At 48.6% G+C, this 27011-nt stretch overlaps 6 protein-coding genes and 1 non-coding gene across 7 annotated transcripts; 5 read left to right on the top strand and 2 right to left on the bottom strand.

The window, feature by feature from the left end:
* Window positions 1-223: 223 nt before the first annotated feature.
* On the top strand, window positions 224-1883 carry RhiXN_09469 (NADH:flavin oxidoreductase/NADH oxidase; the record flags this gene model as incomplete). Its single annotated transcript, XM_043329285.1, has 7 exons — window positions 224-338; window positions 395-740; window positions 799-900; window positions 953-1058; window positions 1114-1227; window positions 1280-1432; window positions 1482-1883. 7 exons carry the CDS (start codon window positions 224-226, stop codon window positions 1881-1883), a joined length of 1338 nt encoding a protein of 445 aa, XP_043180731.1.
* Window positions 1884-6545: 4662 nt separating this feature from the next.
* On the top strand, window positions 6546-9886 carry RhiXN_09468 (Fungal specific transcription factor domain; the record flags this gene model as incomplete). Its single annotated transcript, XM_043329284.1, has 6 exons — window positions 6546-6614; window positions 6674-7472; window positions 7544-8399; window positions 8450-8587; window positions 8638-8719; window positions 8768-9886. The coding sequence occupies 6 exons, from the start codon at window positions 6546-6548 to the stop codon at window positions 9884-9886; spliced, it is 3063 nt and encodes a 1020-aa protein (XP_043180730.1).
* Window positions 9887-10182: 296 nt separating this feature from the next.
* On the top strand, window positions 10183-14011 carry RhiXN_09467 (calcium transporting ATPase; the record flags this gene model as incomplete). Its single annotated transcript, XM_043329283.1, has 14 exons — window positions 10183-10551; window positions 10608-10709; window positions 10765-10915; window positions 10972-11053; window positions 11104-11201; window positions 11230-11403; window positions 11456-11674; window positions 11724-11885; window positions 11941-12188; window positions 12237-13002; window positions 13053-13190; window positions 13242-13394; window positions 13445-13647; window positions 13700-14011. The coding sequence occupies 14 exons, from the start codon at window positions 10183-10185 to the stop codon at window positions 14009-14011; spliced, it is 3177 nt and encodes a 1058-aa protein (XP_043180729.1).
* Window positions 14012-15080: 1069 nt separating this feature from the next.
* Window positions 15081-16184, bottom strand: RhiXN_09466 (Fungal Zn(2)-Cys(6) binuclear cluster domain; the record flags this gene model as incomplete). Its single annotated transcript, XM_043329282.1, has 4 exons — window positions 15081-15221; window positions 15272-15549; window positions 15605-15932; window positions 15984-16184. 4 exons carry the CDS (start codon window positions 16182-16184, stop codon window positions 15081-15083), a joined length of 948 nt encoding a protein of 315 aa, XP_043180728.1.
* Window positions 16185-16773: 589 nt separating this feature from the next.
* On the top strand, window positions 16774-16860 carry RhiXN_12380. The gene has a single exon. It is a non-coding gene; the product is annotated as a tRNA-Gln (tRNA).
* A 679-nt stretch (window positions 16861-17539) lies between these two features.
* On the bottom strand, window positions 17540-20407 carry RhiXN_09465 (Fungal specific transcription factor domain; the record flags this gene model as incomplete). Its single annotated transcript, XM_043329281.1, has 7 exons — window positions 17540-18782; window positions 18833-18988; window positions 19041-19283; window positions 19333-19465; window positions 19516-19683; window positions 19794-20281; window positions 20337-20407. The coding sequence occupies 7 exons, from the start codon at window positions 20405-20407 to the stop codon at window positions 17540-17542; spliced, it is 2502 nt and encodes an 833-aa protein (XP_043180727.1).
* A 1242-nt stretch (window positions 20408-21649) lies between these two features.
* On the top strand, window positions 21650-25902 carry RhiXN_09464 (importin beta N-terminal domain; the record flags this gene model as incomplete). Its single annotated transcript, XM_043329280.1, has 23 exons — window positions 21650-21739; window positions 21786-21850; window positions 21900-22235; window positions 22289-22436; window positions 22488-22684; window positions 22736-22924; window positions 22982-23127; window positions 23192-23315; window positions 23450-23612; window positions 23664-23720; window positions 23776-23926; window positions 23983-24101; window positions 24155-24274; window positions 24325-24421; window positions 24484-24633; window positions 24777-24859; window positions 24910-25059; window positions 25107-25251; window positions 25310-25390; window positions 25450-25502; window positions 25565-25642; window positions 25705-25717; window positions 25769-25902. 23 exons carry the CDS (start codon window positions 21650-21652, stop codon window positions 25900-25902), a joined length of 2889 nt encoding a protein of 962 aa, XP_043180726.1.
* Window positions 25903-27011: the final 1109 nt, after the last annotated feature.

Genomic DNA, 27011 nt, shown 5'->3' with positions numbered 1-27011 from the left:
AAGGGGTTAGAACTCGAAGTCGACGACCAGGAGGCATTCATTCGGAATGCATGGAAGATTGCGAGTCACTCCGGGTCGCCGGTGCGATAGCAATGTATATAAATCAACTCGTGGGCACGTCATACCAGACGTCATCCAGCTCCTTTGCTACCATATTTAGATTCATTGTTACATTGACATTGATTTTATCTCATTTCTACCACCCCACATTTTTCGCTTTAGGATGGTCCTTGCTCGCTACGGTGAATCTGTGTCACAGCAGGATGCAGAGCTACTCGGAGAGTCTATCATTATGCCATTCTCTGGCAAGGTCGCCAAGTCACGCTTTTTTAAGGCAGGTACGCTTTATTACTATCTTAATTACACCCCGATTAAGTACAAGCCTTTACCACAGCTCTCACTGAGCGCATGTCTTCTTGGGATCAGCATGATCCCTCCAAGCGAGGTGTTCCTCCTGAGCGCCTCGTCAAACTGTACGAGGAATGGGGAAAAGGCGACTGGGGTATAATCGTAACAGGTAACGTCATGGTCCATCCGGAGCACCTCGAAGCTGCTGGAAACGCCATCCTGTATGCACCTCACGAGACTCCGGAAAAAATCGAACAGTTTAGGAAGATTGCTGCTGCGGGAAAGGCGCACGGAAGCCTGATGGTCATGCAGCTATCGCATCCCGGGCGGCAGGCACCACTGTTTGTAGACGCTCACCCGGTCGGTGCGAGTGATATCCAACTAGGTTATAGGTAGGCTGTTTGGCTCGATAGGAAATCATGGAAGAGGTGTGCTGAAAACCAAATATAGCATGGGCAAAGAGTTTGGTAAACCAAGGGCGCTGACTGTACCCGAGATCAAGGAGATTGTGGATCAGTTCGCCTATGCGGCCGATATCGCCTATCGTACGGGGTAATTAAGATCAGAGCTGTCAAACAAACGTGGCCCTGAGACGCTTTGTTAGATTCGATGGAGTTCAAATGCATGGAGCGCACGGGTACCTTATTGCCCAATTTCTCTCGACCGTGACCAACAATCGGATTGATGAGTATGGAGGGTCAAGTCAGAAGGTGAGTGCGCATATAGCTACCGATATCTAGCGAGATATTAACAATTAAGTGCAAGCGTGCTCGGTTCCTGAAAGAGATTGTGCTTGCTATCCGCGAGAAGGTGCCAGATCCAACGTTCATGGTTGGTGTGAAGATCAACAGCGCCGAGTTTCAGAGCGCCGGTATCAAGGTACGCAATGAAGTAACAGATTGAAGATATTTTTGAGTAAGTGCCAAACTAGCCCGCCGATGCGTTAGAATTATGCCTGGAGCTAGAGGCCATGAACCTCGACTTTGTCGAGCTGAGTGGAGGTAACTATGAGAAATGGATTGCCTTTGACCAAGACTACACACCAAGGGATAGTACAAAGCGCCGTGAAGCGCTTTTCACTGAGGTAAGTACACCTGATATTCACAAGCTTAACCGCTGACCCCAACCAACAGTTCTCCGAGGCCATTGTACCTCATCTTACCAAGATTGTCGCATATGTAACTGGAGGCTTCCGGTCTGCTGCTGGAATGGCGGACGCGATCCGTGCTGGTAGCTGTGCAGGAATTGGGCTAGGACGTCCAGCAACATCCGACCCGTATCTGCCCAAAGCGATCATCTCTGGAGAAGTCTCCGGTGCTACTCTAAGTCGGCTACCTCCCGGAGATTTTTGGGCACAAGGCGAGGCCTGTGGGAGTCAAGAGGAGTCCATCGCTAGAGGTTTGCCGGTGTTTGATCTCTCCGACCCAGACGTTGCTGCCAATTATCTCAAGAAGACCACTGAGTTTCATCAGCAAGTGGAGTTGGACTTTAAAAAAGGGGTTGTTGGAGCAGGATTTGTTGTGTTTAACGAATAAATTGCCTTGGAAGTTTTATGACTAGAAGATAGACTTCATATGACTTTGTCTTATATAAGAAAGGAATGCTGATGTATTGGTGTCTAAGAATCTACACAAGAAGCGCGCGGTGCATACAACCTGTCCACAGGCGGATCTGGATTCGCTCGCCCGTTTCTGGCGTTATCCTCAGAACTCACACAGGCTGAAAGGTGCTCGTTAGTGTGGGAGTCGATCCTCAGTATCGTGCTATCTATCTTTGACGCATACGGGAAATCATGCCTGATAATCACAGAATTAACACTCAACTACTGTGCAAAATGATGTAGAGGCTTTTCACCGAGGCTAAGTTGGAGCGGGTATGACAAAGATATTGTAATTATAACACGTGCGGCTGGGTATCCGGACGACTGGTGGTATCTGCATATTATTTATACTGGGTGACTACCCGTAAGGCAAAATCGGCAATCTAGAACAAAATTTAGAAGTCAGAGCGGTCTAGATTCTTCGGATGTAAATAGAGACCCTGGTAACAAATCCAATTACGTTGCATCCGCCGGAAGTGACTTTGGCCTACAAGTCTAAATTCTAAATCATGAGGATCGTCATTGAAATCTAGAGAGGGGGGGTACCCCCCCTTCTAGACTTCATAATGCATTCTAAATGGCTCAGGGTCCACATCTTATACCTACGTGCAAATCTGTGAGTGTGATAAATGAGACTCAATGCGCGCATACATGCTCTGGGGGGCTGCCCGGAGCTTGCTGGACCTCTTCCAAAGGCCGCCAACGCCGAAGCGTGCCTGATCGAGCTGGAACAAAGTAAATATAAGTCGCCCGATCCCTTCCACCAATAGTCCCGTGCAATCACCGCGCCAGACGAGGCTCTGGTTGCAGGTTTGGGCGTGTAAGATAACGACGGCTAGGCTTTCTGATCCTATTACGAATTGTGGTACCAAGGTAGTATAGAGCTGCTAAGGCCGCGCTGACGCGTATGGCTTTTCTGAGACGAGCCGGTTGAGTGTCTTCGTCATCTAGTATAATGGAATACACGAGGTTGGGATGATCCTCAATGATGTTCATAGCTTTCAGGGGTGGTATCTGAGCTCCCCGCACGGTTTATAATTACTAAAACCCAACTGTATATTGATCTCGACGACTATATGCATGGTCAATTATGTTCAGCTATATTACAAATTGACTAAGTTGATCGCGGTAGTGTGTTTTAAATTCTAGAATCGGTTGCGTGGATGCGTGCCTTTCGGCTTTACGGGGGAGGTCTGCGCCTGGGGTCCGCTTGCCCGTCGGCACGGAATCGGTCCGTATCCGACGGACCGATGATCGAGCGATCTAGAACTTCTAAATCGCTCTCACGCTTACGGGTAGTCACCCAATGATTCTCCCGGTCGACCTTTCTTTGCTGTACTTCCAAATAGTCAACTGTGGCCTTTAGATGGAGGAGTTCAAGCGTGCTTCTACAGACCCCGGTCGTAAGCTCGGAAAACCGTGAGCCTTTCAAACAAAGCTTCGCTACCGGTCGTTGATCATCCACACGATCTGGGGTGCACGGTGTTCATCAAGGAGAAACTGCTTACGTGCAAATTTATCGTAAGCGGAAGCCGACCCAACCCCGAATTTTGCTCTTGATTGCCTCCGGGAGCACAATGTTTTGAGCGCAGACACTTCTTTGTGAGGGATCCAACGAAAACTCGGAATTCCACTTGGCGTATATAAATGTCTTAGCGATACCAGGTAACTATCTAGATCTCCAAGATTTAACCCAGTACGCATGGCAAATCTCTTTGCACTTAGGCTAGACTGCATTTTATGGGCTGGAACTCATCGGAAGCCCCAAGTCTGGAGAATTAATCTATGTATTTACCGGCACAGGAACAGCCGGATCTCAAGTACAAGTTCTAGTATCCTCGCTAGTCTCCGTACTCACCAAATAAACAGAGTTGTATTTCGGCTAGCGAAAGCGAAGGGTTTGAAGGTTATCTCATCCACAGGTTAAAAAAAAAGCCGAGGCTATGAAACAGATGGGTATAGAGGTTGCGATCAATTATAAGACCGAGCAAGTTGCGGATGTGCTAACTAAAGAAGGTCGTATCAATATATATTCGAATCATATCGGTGACCTTCAGCTCGAAGTGTGTAGAATTTTTTTTACCGATTTTTTTTATTTAACGCTATTAGCTTGTAAACTTTACGCCCGCATTATTATATGCGGTGTTTTGTCGGCTTTTAATAGTGCTCCGCCACATTACATCAAGGTACAATAGTACTATTTTCTTCAAAACCAAATTTCGAGAGTTAAATTCTTCTAAAGAACCTCGCTGATATCTTTTCAAAATACTTCGGGTACAGGGAATCATGTACTTGGAAGTTGAGGCTCAAACCGAGGGACACACCAAAAAACTCATCAAGTTGATCAACACCATGACACCATTGGTCAAATTTGCAAAGGTAAAATGTACAGTCAACTCCCTCTACCTGCAAGTTGATGGTTGTGAAACGCACTAGAATTTATGTCCTAAGCGAGTTCTACAATCTGGTGCCCCGCGGGGTTTCCTGCTGATGTAACACATCACATGATACATTAGTCAGCGCATTTAAGAGGATCACAGAATTATTCCCAAGATAGATTACACAGAAAACGGATGTACGTGCACTATATATACATATTATTATGGTTATTATGATGTTTATAGAAGTCATCTAAGCTCAAGCCAGTTATCCTCCTTGCTTAGAAACTTATTTATTCGTTCCCTAGTCAATCCCTCTACAATCTCCCAATCGGTCCAGGTATCTTTGGCGACAAGTTACGGGCAAGCTACAGCTTGGGAATAAATATAAGAGGTTGAATGTATTTGTTACGCACAGAAGAACGAGGGTGAGTGAATAAAGGCATCAGATGAGTGACAAAGTGCTTAAAAAAAGGGGCGGGGGTCCGAGTGATTGCGACAAGGTCAAAGCAATCTTGTTACTGCTTTTATGTACATAGTAGTTATAAAAATTCAAGCCTTCTGTCTCTATTATTTCCCGTATTGTGAATTTTCCACCATTTTCTATCGCACAATGTGGCTATGCTTTTGACGCATATACCTCCCGTGTGTGCCGGCAGCCGGACCTGTTCCAATTTGTCATCCCCACATCTCCCCGCAAGAAAAACGCGCTAATTTAGTGCAATTGCGGTTATGGAGGTTTCCAGTAGAGGGAGTTGACTGTACAAGCAAGCGTTCGATGGGATCGATTCTATCAATAGGGCCCAAAGGCCTCTGAAAGTACCCTGAACCATCAACGGCCGCCTAGAATACCAGGCAGATTTCGGTAATATTCTCTTCACCATAGTGGTAAATACCAGACACTACGATGGTTTCATTGTTCATTCCCTCAATCCGCCACAATCCGCCGGGGTGCTCTGGATTGTCGGGAGTTTAGAGAAACTTTATAAGGCGTGGAAGCTATAGCAATAGAAGGCAAGTTAGCAGAAGGGAAATACCGGTGGGAGAGGGCCGAGAGGTGCCAGTGCAGCTTGTATGCATAACTGAGGCAAAGTATTCCGAGCGAAGAATGGTTGATACCGGTACATCGGATCCAATACGTCAATGACCATATGAATTTTCAGATAGGGATCCAATTTTGGTGTTATGTAGTTTACTGCAAGGAGTAATGCACCCCACATACCGCCAGTGTGACAGTGCGCTCGGCTATAAACCCCGTACACTACACGATATTAATATTCTTGGCATCTCGAGAGTACAATCACGACCAAGGTTCTACTGGATATAACCACTAACAATCAGCTGGGCATGGCATAAAGGGGTAGTCGGAAAGGCCGGTCTTCGTGATTAATATTCAACCGGTAGTGACTCTTATCCATGTATGCCGGTCGGGAGCAATGTGATTCTCGCGGACGAGTATATAAGCTCACAAGTGGGTTGATGGACATTTTGCATGCGTTAACTATGGTGCGTGTGGAAAGCAAGCAGATTCCTGGGGGTTGGAGCGCGAGCGTGTGGGCCAGGGAACCAAAAAAGGAATACAGAGAGCCTTCGGACATCCCCAATTCGAAAGAACGCTGCGGGAGTGCCGGATCCGATCCGTCAAGTCTATTTTAGGCTGTTGAGCAACACCGGGTTCGATTAGAAGAAGTGTGTAAGGTTATACAGTAATCAGTGAGACAAGAAATTCGTGTAGAAAAAAAATGTCCGGCAATGGCACTGATCCGAAGTGGGGGGAATGCCAAGAAGATAGCGTAGGAAAGAGTCGGAGAGTTTGGTTGGGGATTGGAGTGTTTGAATTTCACGTTAAAAGATATAAAAGGGCAGGCTGCAGGGCGAACAGGAGAGCCAGGTTCGCCAACCAGGCGAAAAAGGCACAGAGGATTGATGTAGGGTCCCTGAATTAACCGCTGGCGGGAGAAGTCGGGAGGGACTCACGTGAGGGAATTATGCGGGCTGCGATTGGCCACGACGGTGTGTTTTACGAGCGTGTCGCATGAAATTTGGTCTGAAATTGAGGATGGGGATGGTTCTGATCGATGGTTGGACCGGTGCCGTCCGAGTCGGAGAGGTCCGCCGAAACACATGACAGCGCTTTATAGGCGGGAGTTACTTGGCCTTACCCCACACGTCTCGCTTGTCTCCACAGCCTATGGCGTCGCCCAGGTTCAACCTGAACCATGAGCGCGCCTCCCGATATTCATCCCCCCACAAAGAAGCGCAAACGCATGCACTATGCTTGTGTCGAGGTAAGTAAATTGTATACATTATACACACAATATATTCTCATCATCAATATCGCTTGCAGTGTAACCGACGGAAACACAAGTGCGACCGCAAGATCCCTTGTGGTCCGTGCACCCAGCGCGGGATTGCCGATGCTTGCCGACCATTCGAAGACGGAGACGAACATGGAGACCTTCGTGCCCGACTGAGTCGAGTTGAACACATTCTCGATGGTCTTCTCGCTCGAGAGAAAGTGGGCGAACAATTGCAAGTGACCCCGCCTGGGCCCGAGTCAAGTGATGGACGCAGCCGCACGGTTCCAAGTCCAACAACCAGCGCCAGTGAGCGACGGGACCCCGAAGAGCGCGAAGAACACCTCGACGGAGGCTTGACAGGTGCTGCAGGCAACTACTTTGGTGGGAACGCTCTCCCATCCGTTACCTCCACCTCCATCGAGGCGGAACTCAGAGGAAACACCAACGCACAACACCCTCATTCTACCACTCATTCTACTCGTACAACTCAGGCCAACCTTGCCTTGCGACAGCTTATTGCCGAAGGAGGCGCTCCCCCCGATATCTTGCTCACCCTACTATCCGAACTCCCACCCAAAGACGACATTAAAACCCTCCTGGATATTTTCTTCCGTGATATCAACCCTGTTAGGTTTCCTTTGCCAGAACGAGACATTAGACGAGCCTTTGACGAACTGAACGCTTTCACTTGGGGCTCTGCTCGAGAAGACGGCGACGATGGCGCAAGCCACCTTATTTTTCTCCCACTCCTGTTCATGATCATCGCGACTACCACGTTTTGTCTCCCACTCGCAATGTCAAACCGAATCGATGTCAAACTCCAAGCCAAGCGGTATTACCATTCCTGTAAGTTACATTCATATGTTTCAAAACACCCACATCATCTGACTCGGGCTCGGCTACTCGTTCATATCCAGACCGGCGTGCTGCCTCGATCGCCTCGCTCCTTCCGGCAACAACGACGCTTGCATATGCACACTTGCTCGCCACACGCTTCCTTATCATCATACGAACTCCGGGTGATGCCTGGTCCCTCCTTGGCGCGACCCTTCGCACAGCCCAAGCTCTCGGCTTACACCGTGATGGCGCTCGTCTTGGCCTGCCCGCTCCCGAGGCCGAACGGCGACGCCGCCTTTGGTCTCATCTATTCTATTCCGACTCTAGTCTCTGTTTAATGCTTGGTCGCCCAATGGCAGTTCGCGTTGGCGACTGTGACGCTTCACCTCCTGGAAAGGCAAGGCTCGACGAAGACGGTGAAGACGAGGTGCCCGAAGATCAACGTATTTGGGACGAACGGCCTACGCGATGGTCATTCTCTGCACTTCGTCATTCCTTGGCCCAAATCACAGCTCGGGTAGTTGAACACTTCCAGGACCTTGCTGGTGGTCGCCATTATGATAATGTCCTGGCTCTGGATCGCGAAATCGTTACATTCTATGAGTCTCTCCCAGCACCCTATCGTCTCGATGCGGGTGAGAAAGCTCGCACGGTCATGAGCGAGCGGCTTCGCGGACGTAGACAAAGTGGTCGAGATCAGCAACGGGCGAGTAGTCGATCAACGGACCGAGGTACAATCGCTGGAAGCCCGAACCAGGACGAATCGATGGATAGCGGTCCTGAGCCCGAGGGGAGACCCACGAAACCTCCACCGTATGAGGAGCCCGAGCCCGGAGCGTACCCAATGCTCCCCACCCATCGATTCATGATCAACACCGAGATACAGTACGTGCGCATTGCGTTGCATAGGCCATACGTGTTACGCGCGGGTGAAAAGTAGGTTGTTCTGTAGCTGATGGCTTACGAGATATTGAATTGTGCGGTAGATATGAACCGTCTCGTAATGCTTGCTTCGAGGCCGCGAGAATTGATCGACGTGCGAGGGAGGTTTTCAGAAGAGAGGTAACATGGCCAGACCATCGGGCCAGAAGGGATCATATGGGTGGACTGTACCGGTTGTTCAAGTGAGTGTTTGCATGGATTGGAGCAGTGCCCTTGCTTATCGGAAAACTAGCTCGACCATGATATTAGGAATTGCACTGCTGCTCAATCCTGCGGGTCCGAACGCTGCTGAGCTCCGGGGATATCTTGATGATGTAAGTGGGTGGCTATTTCATTGTTGAACATGTCTTAAATCCCCACAGTTTATTCAACTCCACGCATCTCAAGCTGTGGACGTCACATCCTCGCGAGAGGTTAAAATTATCCAGCTATTCCGCGCAAAAGCCGACGATGCTCTCCGACTCCGTTCCCCGACGAAACTAACGGGTGGTTCGACTCCCACACCACAAATGACAAGAGAACCGCCCAATCAAATTCAGCATACTCGTCATCCGGGTGCACGGGCCTTCTCTCTCGACTCGCACAGCGTACCTTTCCCGACCTCGAATCGTAAAACCCCACCTCAAGCCCATGGGCGAATAACATCTCCCCCGCCCGGGTCGCGCCGATCGCGCTCCCGGACTACACTTTCTTCGGTGCTTATACCTAATTCCGCGCCGATTGAAAACCGCCCGCTCCCCCCTGGGGCCTCGCCGACTGCCAGTTTCCCGCAGCCGTTTAGCCCCACGACGACGTTTGCTGTTTCGAATCATCGTCGCTCATCCAGTGTCTCACTCAGCCCAACGACTCCTCGTGAAGCCCAAACAATGCTTTCCCCAGCACCCCGCGCAGTGTCACCATTCTTGATGCTGGGGTTAAACGGGCCTGAGAACGGCACGCCGCCCAATAACTCGAACCCAGCACTCCCCGACAGCGCGTCTAATCCGAACACAACTCCATTTGGACAACAAGACGTCCTTTCTTTCCCCGACGATACCCAAGCGTTGTTCGATCAAGCGAGCTGGCAATATGCACTCGCGAACCCGGGGTCTATGAGCATCGGCTGGGACTGGGCGCCTGTAAGTGGTGCTGCTGCAACCCCCAACGGCCTCGGACTTGGGCTAGGATTAGGAATTCCCGAACTGGGGGCGATCGATACGTTTGTATTCGGAAGTCAAACTGGTTTCGGGGATACGAATTTACTGGGGGGTACAGGGAGCGAAGCGAGCTCGAGCCCACCGCAGCTCATGGTTACGCAGGCAGATACGCCCGAGGCTCTGCTTGCCCCTGGGTCGGAAGCCCGCGTTCGAAGTGGGGCAGGGAAAGGCAAGGCGCCCGAGGGGTGGGGGTATTGGGAAGGCTTGGTGGATGCTATCGCCAATCACCAAGGGATCGGAAGTGGTTCGGGTTCGGGTGCTACCAACAGGGATTCAGCTTCATAGTTTATGTTTTCTTGTACATCTAGCTTTTGTTTCTTCCGTCATCTTCTCTCGATAATATAATGAAGTGTTTGCCATCAGTTACGAGAGAAAGGCACGGTTTACGATATCATGATCAGGCTTAAATACAGTCGGATGTGCTTGGGTTCCCCTGGATCTCCCGCTTAGTCATGGGCAAGTGATCGGTGGCTGTGCCAATTTCCTGTTTCCGCGCTTGACTACGACAACGCGCTGTAGGGAATGCGTGTCAACTAAAACCTCTGCCCTAGGACCAAGTACTCGTGCGAGAATTGTCGAAAATGGCGACGAACCGAGCACGAATAAACACAAACCTTGAATATGGGATGAATCGACGAACAGGATCGCCTCCTGCCCAAGCGTATTTCGAGACGTCGGACGAAGGCGCACCTCACCCTGTGTCTCCCGAAGCAGGCTCCCACTTTGCGTACTCGACCACTCTCAGGCGACATGGTGTCGGAGAGAGCCCTACTACAGGCAGGACAATGAGCTTGGGGGCAGCAAGTGGGTTTGTCGAGCAAGTGTGGAACAGTACCTGGAACAAGGACAAGGACAAGGACGACGCTTACGGAGAAGAAGATGCCATTGGGCTCGCACTCAAAGGCAGAGACGATACGCTGTCCGCCAAATATGCCAGTATATCACCAGAGGTACGCGTCGTTGGGTTGCTTATTCCCCAAATCACACGAATGTCACGGATTCCTAGGACACTTTACGCGACTTTCGCTCAGATCCCACGAACGGTCTGGCAACTTCGGCCATCCCCGCTCTGCGCGCTACCTTTGGATACAACGAGTTTTCGGTCTCGGTAGGTCCATTGTTACAATTCTATTCGCTCGCACTGTCTCATTTGTTTTTTTTAGGCACCTGAACCCGCCTGGCTCAAGTTTGCGAAAACTATCTACGAGTCCCATCTGATTTTGCTGTTATTTGGATCGGCTGCTGTTTCTGCCCTGCTCGGCAACTTGGACGATGCAATTAGTATCGCCGTCGCTATTTTCATCGTCGTGACCGGTTAGTTTGTCCGAGCATTGCTGTCTACCCATCGCCAGTCTAATTGAACTTTCTAGTTGGATATGTCCAAGAACGAAGGTCAGAGGAATCGCTCGCTGCTCTCAATAAACTCGTCCCTCATCACTGCCATATACTTCGGTAAGTTTCCCCTTGGTTTATTCTGAATTTGTCATTAATCTGTTTCTTAGGGATGGACAGCAGGTACACTTGCTCGCCAACGAATTGGTTCCAGGAGATTTGGTTACTTTCCATGTTGGCAAGTCACATATCCTTACCAATAACGACTGTTCGTGCTGACGAATATCGTTAATTAGGCGATCGAATTCCCGCCGATATTCGACTCCTAACAGCACTCGACCTTGAAATCGATGAGTCTTCTCTGACAGGAGAGACTCATCCCGCTCGTAAAAAGGTGGACACTTGCCCACCACGCGCTCCACTTGGCGAACGATCGAGCATCGCATTCATGGGAACACTCGTCCGTAATGGTTAGTACTCGTGTTCAAGTACCGTGCACTGGACTTGAGCTCGTGTTTATAGGCCGGGGTACGGGCATTGTTATTTCCACCGGCGCTGAAACCGAATTCGGATCGGTATTCAGTCTAATGCAGTCGGTGGAGGAAAAGCGAACCCCACTCCAAGCGTCCATGGATGAGCTGGCCCATAAACTCAGCATGCTCAGTTTCGGCGTCATCGGCGTAATTTGCTTGATTGGTGTCTTGCAGCACCGTGGTTGGCTCGAAATGTTTACGATTGGAGGTGCGTACTATTTTGGCGGTGTTGTCTGGGTCCAGCTGACAGTGCACAGTGAGCTTGGCCGTGGCGGCTATTCCCGAAGGTCTTCCCATCGTCACGACTGTTACTCTCGCATTGGGTGTCCTTCGGATGGCTCGTCGCAAGGCTATAGTCAAAAAACTGCCCAGCGTCGAGGCTCTTGGCAGCGTTAGTGTCATTTGCAGTGACAAGACAGGTACAATAATCATTCATAGAAATGGGCCTATTAAACTGACTGGCTTCTCTTCAAGGAACTTTGACTCAGAATGAGCAAACCGTCAGTCAAGTATTTGTCGTGGATCATATAGTCAATGTCGAAACGGGTTTCGGCACGCGCATAAATACGAACATGGTTACTCCTGCAGTTCGAAAGACTCTCGAGATTGGCGGATTATGTAATAATGCATTTAGGAATGCCGAAGGGATCAATGTTGGCCAAAGTACAGACGTCGCAATGCTCAACGTTCTGGCCGAGTTTGGTGTTCGTGATGAACGACGGGTTAGTTTGACTGATGAAAACTTCAACCTGATTCTAACCTTTTAGCAGAACTTTACCCGGTCCTCAGAACGTCCCTTCAACTCTGAATCTAAATACATGGCTATCACTGGGTCCCACAACCCATCTTCTGCCGTCGCTCATTCTCGCAATCCTTCGCCCATCCCCAGTCGAGAGATGTACTATATCAAAGGAGCACTCGATGTTCTTCTGCCCCTCTGCAAGACGTATCATATTGCCGACGACGCCACTCCCCCACTGGAGCAAGGGGTTCGGCAAACTATCATGGCTCGGGCCGAGCATTGCGCTAAAAGCGGTCTCCGTGTAGTGGGCGTAGGATATGCATATCTTCCACCTGGTTATTCGAGCACCGAACCCCCGAGTGGCCTTGTATTCGCCGGGTTCGAGGCCATGATGGATCCCCCTCGCAAGGGTGTCAGCGAGGCCGTCGCCCAGCTCCATGCTGGCGGGGTCAAAGTCGTCATGATTACTGGTGATGCCACCCATACCGCACAATCAATCGCCCAGTCCATCGGACTCCGTACCACCGGAGTCGGAGCTTCGGCGGGGCTCGGAATGGGATTGGACATGAGCGCGCGGATCGGTATGGGAGGGATCGGACTCTCGCCTCGGGGCGCTAGTGCCGCTTCGGGCAGTTGTTTGACGGGTGCGGAGATTGACGCTATGGACGACCGGTCGCTGATGGAGCGAGTATCAAATGTCACTGTCTTTGCGCGCACGACGCCGAGGCACAAGATGCGGATCGTCAAAGCCTATCAGCAACGTGGGGAGGTCGTTGCAATGACAGGTGATGGAGGTAAGGTATCTGCCCTGCTCATCGTTGAACGATTTTAACATTTATTATAGTGAATGACGCACCTGCCCTCAAAATGGCTGATATTGGGGTATCGATGGGTAAAAGCGGTACGGACGTAGCCAAGGAGGCGGCCGACGTCATCCTCGTCGACGATAACTTTTCGACCATTCTATCTGCTGTAGAAGAGGGTGCGTATTGTAAAATATGTTCCCCAAATTATCAATTAACACGTCAGGCAGGTAAACACATTTTCTACAACATTCAAAACTTTTTATCTTTCCAACTCAGCACGGCCGTTGCTGCCCTCACCCTGATCACCCTGAGCACAATGTTCAGGCTGAGCAATCCACTCAACGCGATGCAGATATTGTTTATCAATATTCTTATGGATGGTAAGAATTTTGTTCATGCTATCTGCCTAGTTTTGACCCCCAGTTCGTAGGTCCTCCTTCTCAATCTCTGGGAGTTGACCCTGTCGACCGGGCCGTGATGAAACGGCCGCCAAGGCGAAAGGACGAGCCGATTATTACTCAACGAATCGTTGGACGGGTCCTCTTCTCTGCATCTATCATCGTTTTAGGTATCATGTTTGTATATGCGCATGAGCTCAGTGATGGGAGCATGTCCCGGCGCGATCAAACCATGGTACGTCCGTTTTTTTAAACCCACTAATGTTTTTTTCTAATGTTATCAATAGACCTTTACTTGTTTTGTGTTCCTCGATCTCGCCTCGGCCCTACAAAATCGCGGTATCAACTGCGGCCTCTTCCAAAACCAAATGCTCCTTACCACCGTTTCTGTCTCATTCCTGGTTCAACTTGGCTTCATATATATTCCGCTCTTCCAATCCGTTTTCCAGACTGAAGCACTACCGGCACACGATATGAGCGTATTGTTATGCCTTGGCGCAGTATCTATGGGTTTACATGAGCTTCGAAGAAGATGGGAAAGAAAGACGAATAAGGAGATGGATGCGTCGTATTCCGGTGGAATTGGAGATGTAGTCTAGTGTGTGATAAATTCTTTGTTGGTTGTTTGTATAGTAGAGATAGACGGAATCTTATGTAACCAGGTATCTGCGCTGGAGAACGCAGCTAACTATCAGGCACGCGTGCTTTATATGATATTCAATAATATTGATGCAATACGCCAGTGCACTGCGGTGGCATAACCCAATGACATATGTAGCATTATACTAGGCGACAATTAATCTTTGTAATAATGAAGACGCTCAGTCGGGATAAATTATGATAAATTGATAGTCGATCTTTACAATGGTAAAACAGTACACCTAGAGTAGATGTAGTCGTTCCATGTAACAGCTCCCCCTCCCAACGCAGCCCCAAGCCACAAGTGTTCTAGAACCGGAACGATCTCAGGACCACGAAACATCCAGAACCGGGTCTCTGCTGCACAACTAAGTCTCTCACGCACCAACTTTCTTCGATTCTCGGTAAGCGAGCAGATACCCGCCTGGGACAACAGTTCGTCAATGGGACTGCGAACCGTAAGTGGACTGCTTACAATAAGACACTGTGCAAAGAAGTGCACGTTCGCGACAGGCGGATCCTGTCGCCTGATAACTCTCATGAGCTGGAAAAGCTGTCGCAAGGCGGACTGTATTCGTGGATCATCCGTGGGGACACCGCATACAGCCTACGATAGAGCCCCGGTCAAGGTAAGCGGAAGCTGCTCGTTAGACTCACTGACCAAATACAAGTACATGAGCAGAGTTTGCCTCCAAGTCTCTTGAACTGCCAACCAGGTCACGGATTTCCACGACTCTAGTCCTTGGGGTTGGAATTGGGGTCGAGGCGTCCACGCGAGAAGTCGTTGTTCAACACTTTGCCAGCCTTCGCCAGCTTCTTCCTGATCGCGGCAGGCATTGATTTTAGCAAGTAGTATCTGAAACTCGCCAGGAAAGCAATTTATCCATTCTACAGGATGAGGCTCGGCATGAAAAAGCTCGGTATTTGTGTCATATGCAGCCAGCTGAGGAAGTCCATATATCATGGAACCCATAATATCCATAAGCATAAAGTGCGCCGTCCCATGTCGCGAGGATGAAAGTACATGAGCTACGGAGACCAAAAAGAGCTATTCTGGGCGGCTTGTAGCGTTCGGTCGGAATAGACCATCTTGAAGAAGCTGGGGGCCATATGACAAAATATCCGGTATGTGGTCGGCGCGTCATGGATGGCCCCCTTCAAAAAGAGCATCTACACGGATATGAGCGCGTAAGACCAAGAACCTGACTGCATTGGCGTACCTCTAAAAGGTCTGTAAGTCGTTCCTGTATCTCATAAGAAGTTAGGGATTCGTTAAGCCTTGCTTGGACTTCCTGCTCGAATTGGTTAATCGAATTAGCCAAGTTATGGTAGTATAAATTGTCGCTCCCTTGGAAAATAGAAAGGGTAACTTTGGCATCCAATAACCTGGCTTTGCGAGCGAAGTTACATGTCCAAATGCGGGACAATATCTTCCTCAGGAATGTATCAATATGCGCTTGGGGAGGCTTGAAATAAGTGATTCCAAGCATTCGCTCGACTGGAAAGATGATTAGTACCGATTACAATAAGCTGAAAACTTATCTGAAGCTCACTGTGTAATCTAACATATTTTATGGCCTCTTGGATATCCGATGGAGAGGGTAAACTCCGTGGTATATGAGCCAGGGGGACAGACAATTGGTTTGTATAAAAGATATGATGAAGAACGCCAGTATCCAATATGCTGAGAGGTGAGTCGAAATCCAATCCAGATGTATGAGTTTTGGGTCTTGTTGGGGGAAATGTATCGTAGATCGATGCGTCACCTCCTAGATGTGCAAGGGAGATAGGCGTGCGGGTAGAGCCCATGGGCTGAAGATTGATAGGACTGTAATTATCCGAGTGCTCAAAGCTGTCCTTATTCGTCGATAATTTGGTTAACTGGAGCATCTGAATTATGAGTTTTTTCGTTTGCGTAGAAGTTGCACTCACAACCGAAGATTGGGCTTCCACCAAACCATTCTCGACCTCCCTCCCAGAATTTGAAAGCGACACGTCAGAAATTGAATCAAAAGGTTTGGCTCCATCAGGGTCAGAATACAAGGGCTTCCTCCAAGAACTTCCGCTGGGATTATTGTGGTCGTATCCAAAGCATTCGTATCCCCCTTGGGAACATCGTTCGCAGATGGGCATGCGTCGGTCACATTTCTTGTGCCTTCACAGGATCTATGTATATATCGGTGCATCTCAGTGCTTTGTGCGGGGACGTACCTACGCTTACAGGTCAAACAGCTTGTTCCAATTGGGCCAGGGAGGAGCCTTGGTGGAGGCATCAAGTACCCGTACTTTCGATGAAGGAGCCTCCGGAAATATAAATAGTAATTTTCTAAATGGTGTGCCCTTTATATTGGCTGTGGTTGAAGTTCGGGTAATCGAACAATGAAAGAATGCGCAGCGGTACTTATGTCGTCGAAGAATGGAGTGGCTTGGTAGGGCTGTTAAGCCCGGACGTAATCAAGGATATTTAGGCCGCTGACTCGAGCTTGTACAATGTATGAGTTGGAGAGATCTCTTAGGTACTATAGTAGCGCCACAATAATGGGTAGGAGATTTACCGCGTGAAATGGATCAAACGAAGCTTGTTAAGTGAACAAACCAGGTGGATGTTCAGTCCAGAATCGGTTGCCGAGATTGTTAATTGTTATTCAGGATCAGGTGAAATAGTGCGTATGCGATATACACTGTACCGTCTATCGTAGTGGTTTGGCCAGCGGTGCTTAATGGCTCTATAGTGTAGTGGTTATCACCTCGGATTCTGACTCAACTGCTCACCATTCCGGTAACGCCGGTTCGAATCCGGCTAGGGCCTATTTCTTTTTACACTTGCACTCTTGCCTCCGCGCGAATTTCCCATGATACCATTATGGCCCCGACTACTACTAGCATTACGTTCAAGTTTTTAGCATAAACTAAGCTGCGCCCAGATAATGCAGCATACTTATTCAACAGGGTATTAGAATGAAATAACTATTCATAAAGAATTCACTCTTGTAGAATCGCAAACTGGCAATTTCCAGCCGGTACTCCAATTAATACTGACTAGGTACTTTAGTGATTCTGCATACCCACCAGTATTGAGATAATTTTTGGGACCTGGTTTTGTTAAATTGGTTTCATCGTTTCAAGACGTGGCACACACTTATTTCTATTGACATCAGTTGATACGTTCAATCTCGAGTGGTTGAAACCAGTGGAAACATTAAAGTATGGCCGCTTTGTTGTGTTTTTGCTTCTCGCTGAACTTTGGCGTGTTTTCGTCCAAGGTTGGAAGGTGCATATATGTAGTCGATTGGAAAGAACACAAATCAGGTTTCAATATGCGCAAAAAATGCCAGGGGACAGCCATTATAAGCTGACTGGTTGTCTGAGATAGAGCTATATTCACCAGCTGAGACACTCCAGCATAGTAACCCAACAACACGAAGTTACGTCTATTGATCTAACAGATATAGCACTCACAAATTAATTCATAAAAAGTTGGAGAAGAATTATACATCCAATCCGGTTTGTCCTACAAATTCGTATCCATCGAGCATCCCGACTAACTGATCTGCTGCACCTGTGTGGCCTGAAGAAGTCAATGAACTATCCCTCACCCAATCCATTGAGACATTCATAAACGGATCTGCCAGCAAGTCAATAAACGCTGGATCCTGTGTATGCTCGACAGTATAGTTGAAACACGTCCCCAAATCTGTGCACATGCCCGGGTCTGGAGGTGACACAATATTCAAATCGACAGCTGGGATAATAGTGTGCCAGTGCGAATGTGGAAGATGCATGTCGTGTTGTGGATCCGCGTGAGAATTCGCATATGCTACGTGCGGAAGCGTTGGTCGTAACATTCGTACATGACGATGATAGGTTGATTCGGCAGTACCAGCAAGTAATGTTTGATGGTGGATGGACGAATGCGAGTCAAGTGGCTGACTGATAGGTAATACCAAACCCTGCACACTATCTGCCATTTTTTCGATAGGCAAATAGGTGGGTAGGTTCAGAAAATCTACAGTTTCGTTTCTGTAATCTTGGGAATCGTGAGCTTCGCTCAACACTTGATTGACCCCTGCGTCCAGGGTATTAGCAAGCCTAGTCTCAAGCAAATGCACGGATGGGTCCTCATATCCTGTCAAGCCCAAGTCACTATGACCAAGAGTTGGAATATATGCGTTCCCATTCGGGGATACGCTATCTCTTGGTATCTCGAGTGGCCCAGGTGCCGGAATTTGAGGCAAAGTGCCCACAAGCGCATGTACAGCCGTGGTATTTGAACAGGTTGACGGCGCGCTATCGCTTGGTGGAGCCCCGTGTACTTTCTCCCCTTTCCTACCCCCAAATAGGCCTAAAACCCGTCTTGAAGTTTCCAGCCCGACCCCCCACTTCTCCGCGAGTGCTCTAATTCTCCGTGCTGCATCCCTAGCACTTTCTACCCAGTACCCTGTCTCATCCATCCCATCCAGACATGCCAAGCTTGTTCGAACGCCATCCATTGCAACTGAGTCTTCGGGAGTAAGGAGCAGAATTGTACATGCAGAATAGACGATATAGGGTATGGTCACGCATGGCGAGGAGAGGGGGATGTGTCGGATCAGAGACGAGACTTGGAGTGCTGACGCACGGGCAGTTCGAAACGCAAGTGTTCGGTATTGGCGCGTTAAGGGTGTTTGGATCGAATGGTGTGTCGAAAGAAAGGGGCGGTTAACAAGTATGTTTGTCAAGTGGATAAATAAACTGAGAATGACACTTGGTTAATTTTCCGAAGCGAGGGAGGATGATCTTACTGGAGATATACCAGTCCGCTATTTTTGCGTTTGATAACCCCTGTTGTACGTAGCCATGTGGGGAGATCTTCAATAAACTTTTGAACGGCCAAGTGGTTTCGATCAACGAGTTGCAGGATCTCCCGAGGCGTACGGGTCGATGCGCCTATATTATACCTATTCTCTCTAATAATTAGTTTGCCTTGAATTCAATTAAATCTCTACTCACACGCTATCAAATAAGCTGTCCATCAACTTGGTTAGTTCCCCACACGTATCCCAAATAGCTTGGACGAGAACATTTCCCATTCCGGATGTACAAGGGGACCACCACGGCCCATAGATTTCTTCTATTAGTTCTCTCGGCTGAGTTGTAGATAGCTTAGACTCGCCAGTAGGCGAAGAGTGAGTTGGAGTGCTTATTATTTGGTAGTCTATGAGTGGTCGCATTCCCATGCATATGGAGAGAAACCTTCACGATTAGGTGAGCAAACTAAACAGACAAATGAAAACGATCCAACCTATCGGTGTAAAACGTGCCCCAGAACACAAAGTTCCGGGTTTCATACAACCGTTGGGAGATCTCGCCGCTCTGGAGGAGTGGCGTGGCGTCAACGTTAAGCCCAAGTCTAATGCATAGTGATAATGCAACACCTGCTCGCCGCCAGTCAAGTACAGCCACCATCAGGAAAATCCACGCTTACCAAACAGAGCCCACGCAGCTGGAGACCTCGCATGTCCAAGCTCCCAAGTCGTCATAAGACACACCGCCTGAATAGTAGCCACCTTTGGATTGGCAGCTTCTCGTAAAAGTGTCTCTCTCGCATGTTGGTAGAATAATGTGCCTGTTCCCGGATCCCCCGAAAAAAGGGCTGCGATTGCGAACATGGAATAGAGCAGTAGGGGACTGATAAAATGTGGGAGATCGGATGTACGTTTGACGGTCGAGGCTCTCGGAACGTTGAGAGTTGCGCCTGCGGACGAGTTGGGTAGAGGTGGAGGTGGCGGAGGTATTGGCTCCCCCGGGGGGCGAGTTCGGAGTGGACAGCGTAGGCGGAGAGGAATGGGACAGGTACAACATAAGGATGATGCATTCGTTGCCAGTCCCAGAATTGAGCTAGGAGCTTGTGCTCGTGTTCCAGGCTGAGGATAATCTCGTACCCGGACATTCCTAGGTCCGGTTCTTCAGAGTTTAACGGTGTAGTCGGATCGAGTGTGGATTTCAAGATATCGCCAGGGTCGTCAATTAATGTCAATTGGGACTCGGGGGCAATCTTTGTGGATGGTGATGGGGGCAAAGAGGAGCCCGAAGTTGCTGTGAGAGACTGAGATTGGAAGTCATTCTCGTCGGGTAGTGATACACCTGCATCGGAAGAGTCGGTAGTATCACTTGCTTCTGCGTCTTTCAGGATTTTTTCTAATAAAGAGATCCGAGCTTCTAACGATGCCACATATTGTCTGTGCACCGGGCTGGCAAAAAAAAAAAGGCATGAATGATAGTTCCAATGCAAGAGGCGAGACTTACCGACGCTGTTCCGAATTCGCGGTATACAAACACTCGATGTTTGAACGCTCACACGCTGCACACGTTGGCATTCGGGCATCGCACTATCCGGGTTAATTTACATAACGAAAGCAGGCAAGATGGCTTACTTTGCGTTTCCGTCGCTTGCAATGGTCACAAGGCCCAGCAGTTCTCTTTGTACGCGTTCCAAGCATGTTAACAGTGGTCGGAGATAGTATATTGGCTAAAGAACAGGAATGAATTGCGTGTTAACGTTGGTTGCTAATCACGTTAGATCCTGAAACGGTAGTCGGCTACACGGTCGGCTAAGCGCCGAGCACCGACCCACGCTCCATTCAAGTCAGGGAAATCATCATTTAGAAGAGCCCGAGAGGTCAAGGCATATATCACTTGATTATTTCTCCACTGAAAACTTTGAGCCTCTTTGACTGTCTTGTTATTTGCTCGGTGCTGGGTCTTTATCTCAGTTAGCGGCTATAGGTCGAAAAATGTATGTTGCGATTGGTCGCCTCGAACTCGAATTTCATTAAATATCGTTTCGCAAATAACCATGGTTAATGAACCGGAGTGAACGCGGAAGTGGCCTTGATAACAATAATCAGTCCTAATGCCTGAAATGAGCGAGGATCAACAGGCAAGTTTAAGGGTGTGGTGGAAGACAACGGGGGTTAATTGCTGGGGTAGCGAATCTAGGCAAGGTCACGTGGATCTTTCAGCCTTTGTGATAAATCTCGTAGATTGAGCATTGATACATTGCAATTACAGATCTTATGGCTTTCTGTTCGTAGTATATTAATATTACGCCGCGCTCAGTCCGGATAGGACGAAGCTGATGTCAATCTATAATCTCACGACTTGAATTTTGCAAGTTGCCTCAAGCTGACTAGGTTGTTGATAGCCGGGAGTTTGGCCTCGCCCAAGTTATAGAATCACCGGAGGAATAGAGTACAATATACCTGAGGGTCAACATTGAACTGACTGCGTTACAACAGGACAACGTAGTAAATGCCCCGGACGAAGAAAGTCAGAAAAAATACTCCCTATTCTAAACGAGTTTCGAATGAGGATTGAACTGTTGGCCAGTATTTATATGGGGAGCATATATTTCATAATACCGTCGATCAAACACAAATGAGACCCGTGGTTGGGGTTATTTCCGTAACGGAAGAAACAAACACCTAAAGAAGCAAATTAGCCCAAGCCACGTGACCTCATATCCGTCAAATTTTTGTTTGAGACGCGTCCATCACCGTGAACCCGAGTGAGTATTAATTCGAGGGATATTAAATCCACTAACATGAGGATGATATAGGATGGATCCCCAGCACGTGTCTACACTGTTTGCGACGACGTTTAATGCGGATCCGAATGTGCGAATCGCAGCCGAGTTGGAGTTACGCAAGGTGCGGCGCTTGTCTTGTGGTCCTTCGCGCGCTCATGGTATAGCAGGCTGTGGGGCAAGCAGGCATGCTGAGTGCGGTCGTGCAGATCGTGGGAACAAACGGTGTTGATTTGTAAGTGCCCCTATTTGTATGTTGGCTGCGCTGCTCACCCCCTCGAAAGGTCCGTGCGCCAAGCTGCTGTCGTCTTTCTCAAGAACGCCGTGGCGCGAGGATATAAATCATCGAATGTACCGGTCCAACAGCAGCTCCCCGCCCCTCCTGTCCCCGATGCAGACAAACAAGTCATCAAACAACACATTCTGCCCCTTATTGTCGCCTCCCCTAACCGCGCCATACGAATTCAATTGGCCGCTATCCTCAAGACTCTCGTATCCCACGACTTTCCCGAAAGATGGCCAGGATTCATGGAAAATGTTGTTCAGCTTTTGCAGAGCGACAGGTCAGAGAGTGTATTTGGCGGTATGACAGCCCTCTTGGAGATATTCAAGACGTATCGGTGCGTTGATTTGAATATTCGATCGCGAATGGGGATCCTAATAATCGGATAAGGTACCGACCGGATGAATCTACCAAAATTCTCCCTCAAATCGTGGAAAAGACCTTTCCTCTCCTTGTCTCTCTTGGGTCCAAAGCAGCCGCCAATCCGGGTGCACCCGAGTCGGCTGATTTCTTACATTTGATACTCAAGACGTACCGGGTTCGTCCGTTCATATCATTCCTACTCATCTTGTACTCACCGGTAGTTTAGAACTCGATCCAACAGCGATTATCAGAACACCAGCAAGCATCCTCGTCCCTTGTCCCGTGGGGAAGACTATTCTTTGCCGTCATTAATGTTCAACCGCCCGCGGATCAAATCCCAGAAAGCCTGGACGAGAGGGAAAAGTGTCCGTGGTGGAAAGCGAAAAAGTGGGCATACGCCACACTTAATCGATTATTCATGAGGTACGTCGCCCGTGCTCCTACTCGCCCCTCAAGACTAATTCATGTCAACAGATACGGAAGTCCCTCTGATCTTGTCAAAGCACTCCAAAAGCAATACTCGAAATTCGCACAACATTTTGCCACCTCCTTCGCCCCTGAGATTCTCAACACCTATCTCCATCAAGTCGAGTTGAACGTGTCGGGCGGGACTTGGTTAAGTAAGCGCGTTACGTACCTCATCATTCAATTCCTTCAGCAATCGTAAGTCTTATTATTATTTATTCCATGGCAAGCATGCTAAATATAGTTGGCTAAAAGTGCCAAGGCGAAAACAACATGGCAGGTGCTCAAGCCCCATATTCAGGGACTGGTGTCCAGTTTCGTCTTTCCTTTGCTGGTGTTCACCGATGACAAGGCCGAAGCTTGGGCCGCGGACCCGGTCGAGTATGTGAGGTTCGATATTGGTTAGTCCTTGCGCTTCATTCCCGAGACCTCTCCCTAACTGGGCGATTAAATACTGGACTTTAGCCGAGTTTGAAGACTATGGCACACCATTTGGCATGTCCACGGTCTTTATTCAAAGCCTCGCTACAACACGGACGAAAGCGTCTTTTGGTCCAATGTTGAACTTTATTCAGAGCATTCTTGGAAAGTACGTGCTTGCGACCTTTTCTATCTCCTACAATACCTTTCACTTCATCCTCATGACTCCTACAAATCTCGGGTGTTATCCCCCTTGCCTCTTGTCCTTCCAATCGATTATTGACCTGATTTCTACAAATCCAGCCCAGCTTCGACTCCCCAAAGTCGGTTCGGTGCACACCGTATGACTGCCTGTCTCGCCGGAGTGATATTGGAACATCCCGACGCAAAGGGCGTGATGGAGAGCTACGTTGTGTCTCACGTTTTACCCGAGTTTAGAAGCGACCACGCGTATTTACGAGCAGTTGTGCGTACTTTTCATCTCCTCCGTTTGAATAGTAAACTGACGAGCGACCAGGCCTGTGAGCTCGTTACGGCGCTTATGAGGCATCGGTTCGAGTTTACTGAGGAAACAGTGAGTTGGTCTGTTGTGAAAATGGGGGAGTTGGAGTTGACGGGATGAGACGCAGAACTTGGAACAACTGTCGACCCAGGTGGTTCATGCGTTTGATGATCCCGAGCTCCCAGTTCGTCTCCACGCGGCACTTGCACTCACAGAACTCATTCAACGACCGCCGGTTCAACAAGCACTGAAACCAATGATCGGAAAAGTCATGCAGGGTGTGCAATCTCATTTCTGAGTTTCGAGTTGGCAAGACTGACCACCTGCATATCAGGCTTATTGAAGATTGCCGACGAAACTGATTTGGACGTTCTCACTACCGCTATGCAAACTTTTGTCGAGCAGTTTTCGGAAGACTTGGTCCCGATTGCGGTCCAGTTGACCACGAGGCTGGTGTGTTATTTATCCGACATTTATTGCCACGGATGCTTAGCTCGCGCTTTTAGATTGACTCATATATGCGCCTTTTGACTGAAACATTGAGCAAGGAAGAGACGGCTGAAGATTGGGATGAGAATGCGGATAAAAAATTTGCGGCGATGGGAAATGCGAGAACGATTCAGACAGTATGTTCTGGTCCCCAATCGAACCGGCTCAACAATTCAGTATTTGCTAGATTGTGACAGCCATGGAAGGATCTAAAGAAATCCTCATTGAACTTCAGGCCATCCTGGCGCCCATGGTTTTGGCGACTCTCGAGCATCAGGCTCTTGGTACGTTTTTTTATGTCTATTAATGCTAAATGCGCTACAGTGTCTAATCCAGAGTGCGGTAGACTTTTTCGAATCTGTGTTTGATATTATGGATACCCTCACTTTTAGTTTGCGTCAGATTCCACCTACGCTTTGGACGGTATTCGAAGCAATGTACAAGTCGTTCAAGGGCCCCTCGGTGGACTATCTTGAAGGCAAGTCTAATCTTGATAGTTAATTCAATTTGCTAATCCGCTTCTAATCGTAGAAATGCTACCTTCGCTGGATAATTTTATCTGTTTCGGAAAGGAAGTTTTTGCCAGCGACTCGATTACAGGGAGATGGTCCTCGATATCTACGTTACATCCTTGACCAGCGATCATCTTGGCGAACAAGACGATTATTGGGTGCAAGTTGATTGAGGGTTTGATGCTCAGTCTTCCGGGGCAACTGGATGGAGTACGTACATATCAAGAATCAATGATTACCTCTCATTTGCCCACCACTAGATCATTGCCCAAGTCATCACCCATGCACTCAACAAGGGTGTATCAGCCAAGACTAAAATACTCAAACTTCACCTCCTCAACGTATTCGTCAGTGCCCTCCTCTGCAGCCCCGCCCTCGCTCTTCACGCCCTCGGCACGTCGGCACGACCGGTATTTGACCGATGGTTCGTTGCACTCCGAAACGGCTCCCTCGCAAGGTACACGACAAGAAACTGAGTCTTCTCGCATTCTGTGAGCTCTCAAGCTGGAAGGGGAGCGTGTTCCGGCGGATTTGCAGGACGGATGGGTGGGATCGTTGGTGGATCTTGCAGCTTTTGGAAGAGTACCCCAAGGCCGTTGAGAGTGAGTAACTTGGGGGAGGTTGTGCCTTTTGGCCGAATTTTGTTGATTTTGGTTCAAGATCGACAGAAGCTCGAGGAAGATTTCAACGATGAGGAATATGAACTTGACGATGAGACGCATCTCAATATGGCTGATGATGGTACTTTAAGTCTATCTTTGGCCAGAATGATAATTGAACTTTTCTTTTTTTTTTTCTAGATGAAGACGTACAGGACGAGGAGAATGCATACTTGGAGAGGCTGACTGAAGAGGTAATGACCAATGAGCATCTGAAGCCACTCGGGGGATTTTCTTTTCTAATTTTCTGCTCCAGAGCGAAAGACTTCGAGCCAAGTTGGCCAAGGACGAAGATAGTGACGAGGACGAAGAATCTGATGATGACGATGATGACGTCGAGGAGGAACTCGGGTTTGAGAGCCCCTCAACGATGTCGACCCTTATATAGCTTTCAAGTACGCACTGACAGGTACGCTTCACTCGTTGTTTTGTACACTACATCAATTGACGACCAAATTAGCCCTGCAAACGGCTAATGCACCGGTCTATCAGGCCGCGACGACGTCTCTGACGCCGGAACAGGCTACTGCGTTGATGGAGCATATGGCTCGTGCAGAAGCTGCTGAACGAGAACAGGCACAACCTGCGCCATGATCGCGAACGAGACTTTGTGCATAATTTGTGGATTATTTTTCTTGTCAAGGAGGCCGAGTGTTGGGTATCTTCCGTTTTAGAATATATAAATGGTTTGCATGGCTTTCAACCAAATAGACAGGTCTAAATAAGGTTTGGGGGGCATGGTGCTGGCGGGCTGTTAGGAATCCCGAAACGTGTTAGAGGCATACTTGGAGGGATCTAGAAGAGGTCCTGTACATCAATGTCTACGGCTACCTCATAGTATAAGACTCTTCCCACCTCTATGACGAGATTACAATATGAGACCGGATGGTGGCGAGTGTTAAGTGCATTGCACGACAGTATCGTCACATGGTCGTGCGGTCTATTAACGGGTCCTCTGCCACCATCCATAAGGGGTTCTATGCTACTGTAGGCTTGTCTCCCGTCACTTGTGTTCTGCGTTCCTACTGAGATATCCTCGTGCAAGTATCGGACGCCTAATGCATGAGTGTACTGTATGAATAGGTCAATTCTGTAACTTTTTACTCCACTCACAGAAGGCAGTTGTGTCACAACCCGAGGTTTGCTCAACTTAAAGTCGAAATTATCTGATCCCAAAGTCGATATGATTGGTTGACGGTGCATATACTTACCTGCAACCCACAAGGAGGCAGGTCCTTTGAGTATCCCGATATTCTCTATGGATAAAGCTGTGCATGTATATGTTCAAAGCACCACACCCTATGTATGCGCTGGAAAAATGCGATTAGAACTTACTGGACATTCAAGGACCCCTTTGATTCTACGCTCGACCTGTTCATCAACGACATTACATGGCAGTCGACTCGTGGTGGGTGGCAACTCAAGTTTGACCTGGGACTTCGCTGTTGCTAACCGGAGGTGTTTGTGTCGGCGGAAGAGGGAAAACTAACGGCGCATAGGCTTAGAGTGGCGCATATATATTCCATCTCATGGAATATGACACTATTTGAACTTATATTTATCCCCCAAAGTGCATTAGCACAGCAGATTCCTATAAATGGTACCTTTTTCGGCCATTTGTTTTATGGCGATGAGTTTGCTGAAATCTATGGTTTGTGTATTGGGCTATTCTCGCGCGAAATAGCTGTTCATATGAAACTCTT

Source organism: Rhizoctonia solani, chromosome 5, assembly GCF_016906535.1.
Source record: "Rhizoctonia solani chromosome 5, complete sequence".
Classification (NCBI taxonomy): Eukaryota; Fungi; Basidiomycota; class Agaricomycetes; order Cantharellales; family Ceratobasidiaceae; genus Rhizoctonia; species Rhizoctonia solani.
Note: the sequence above shows the minus strand (reverse complement) of the source record. Positions and strands in the feature narration are given on the sequence as shown.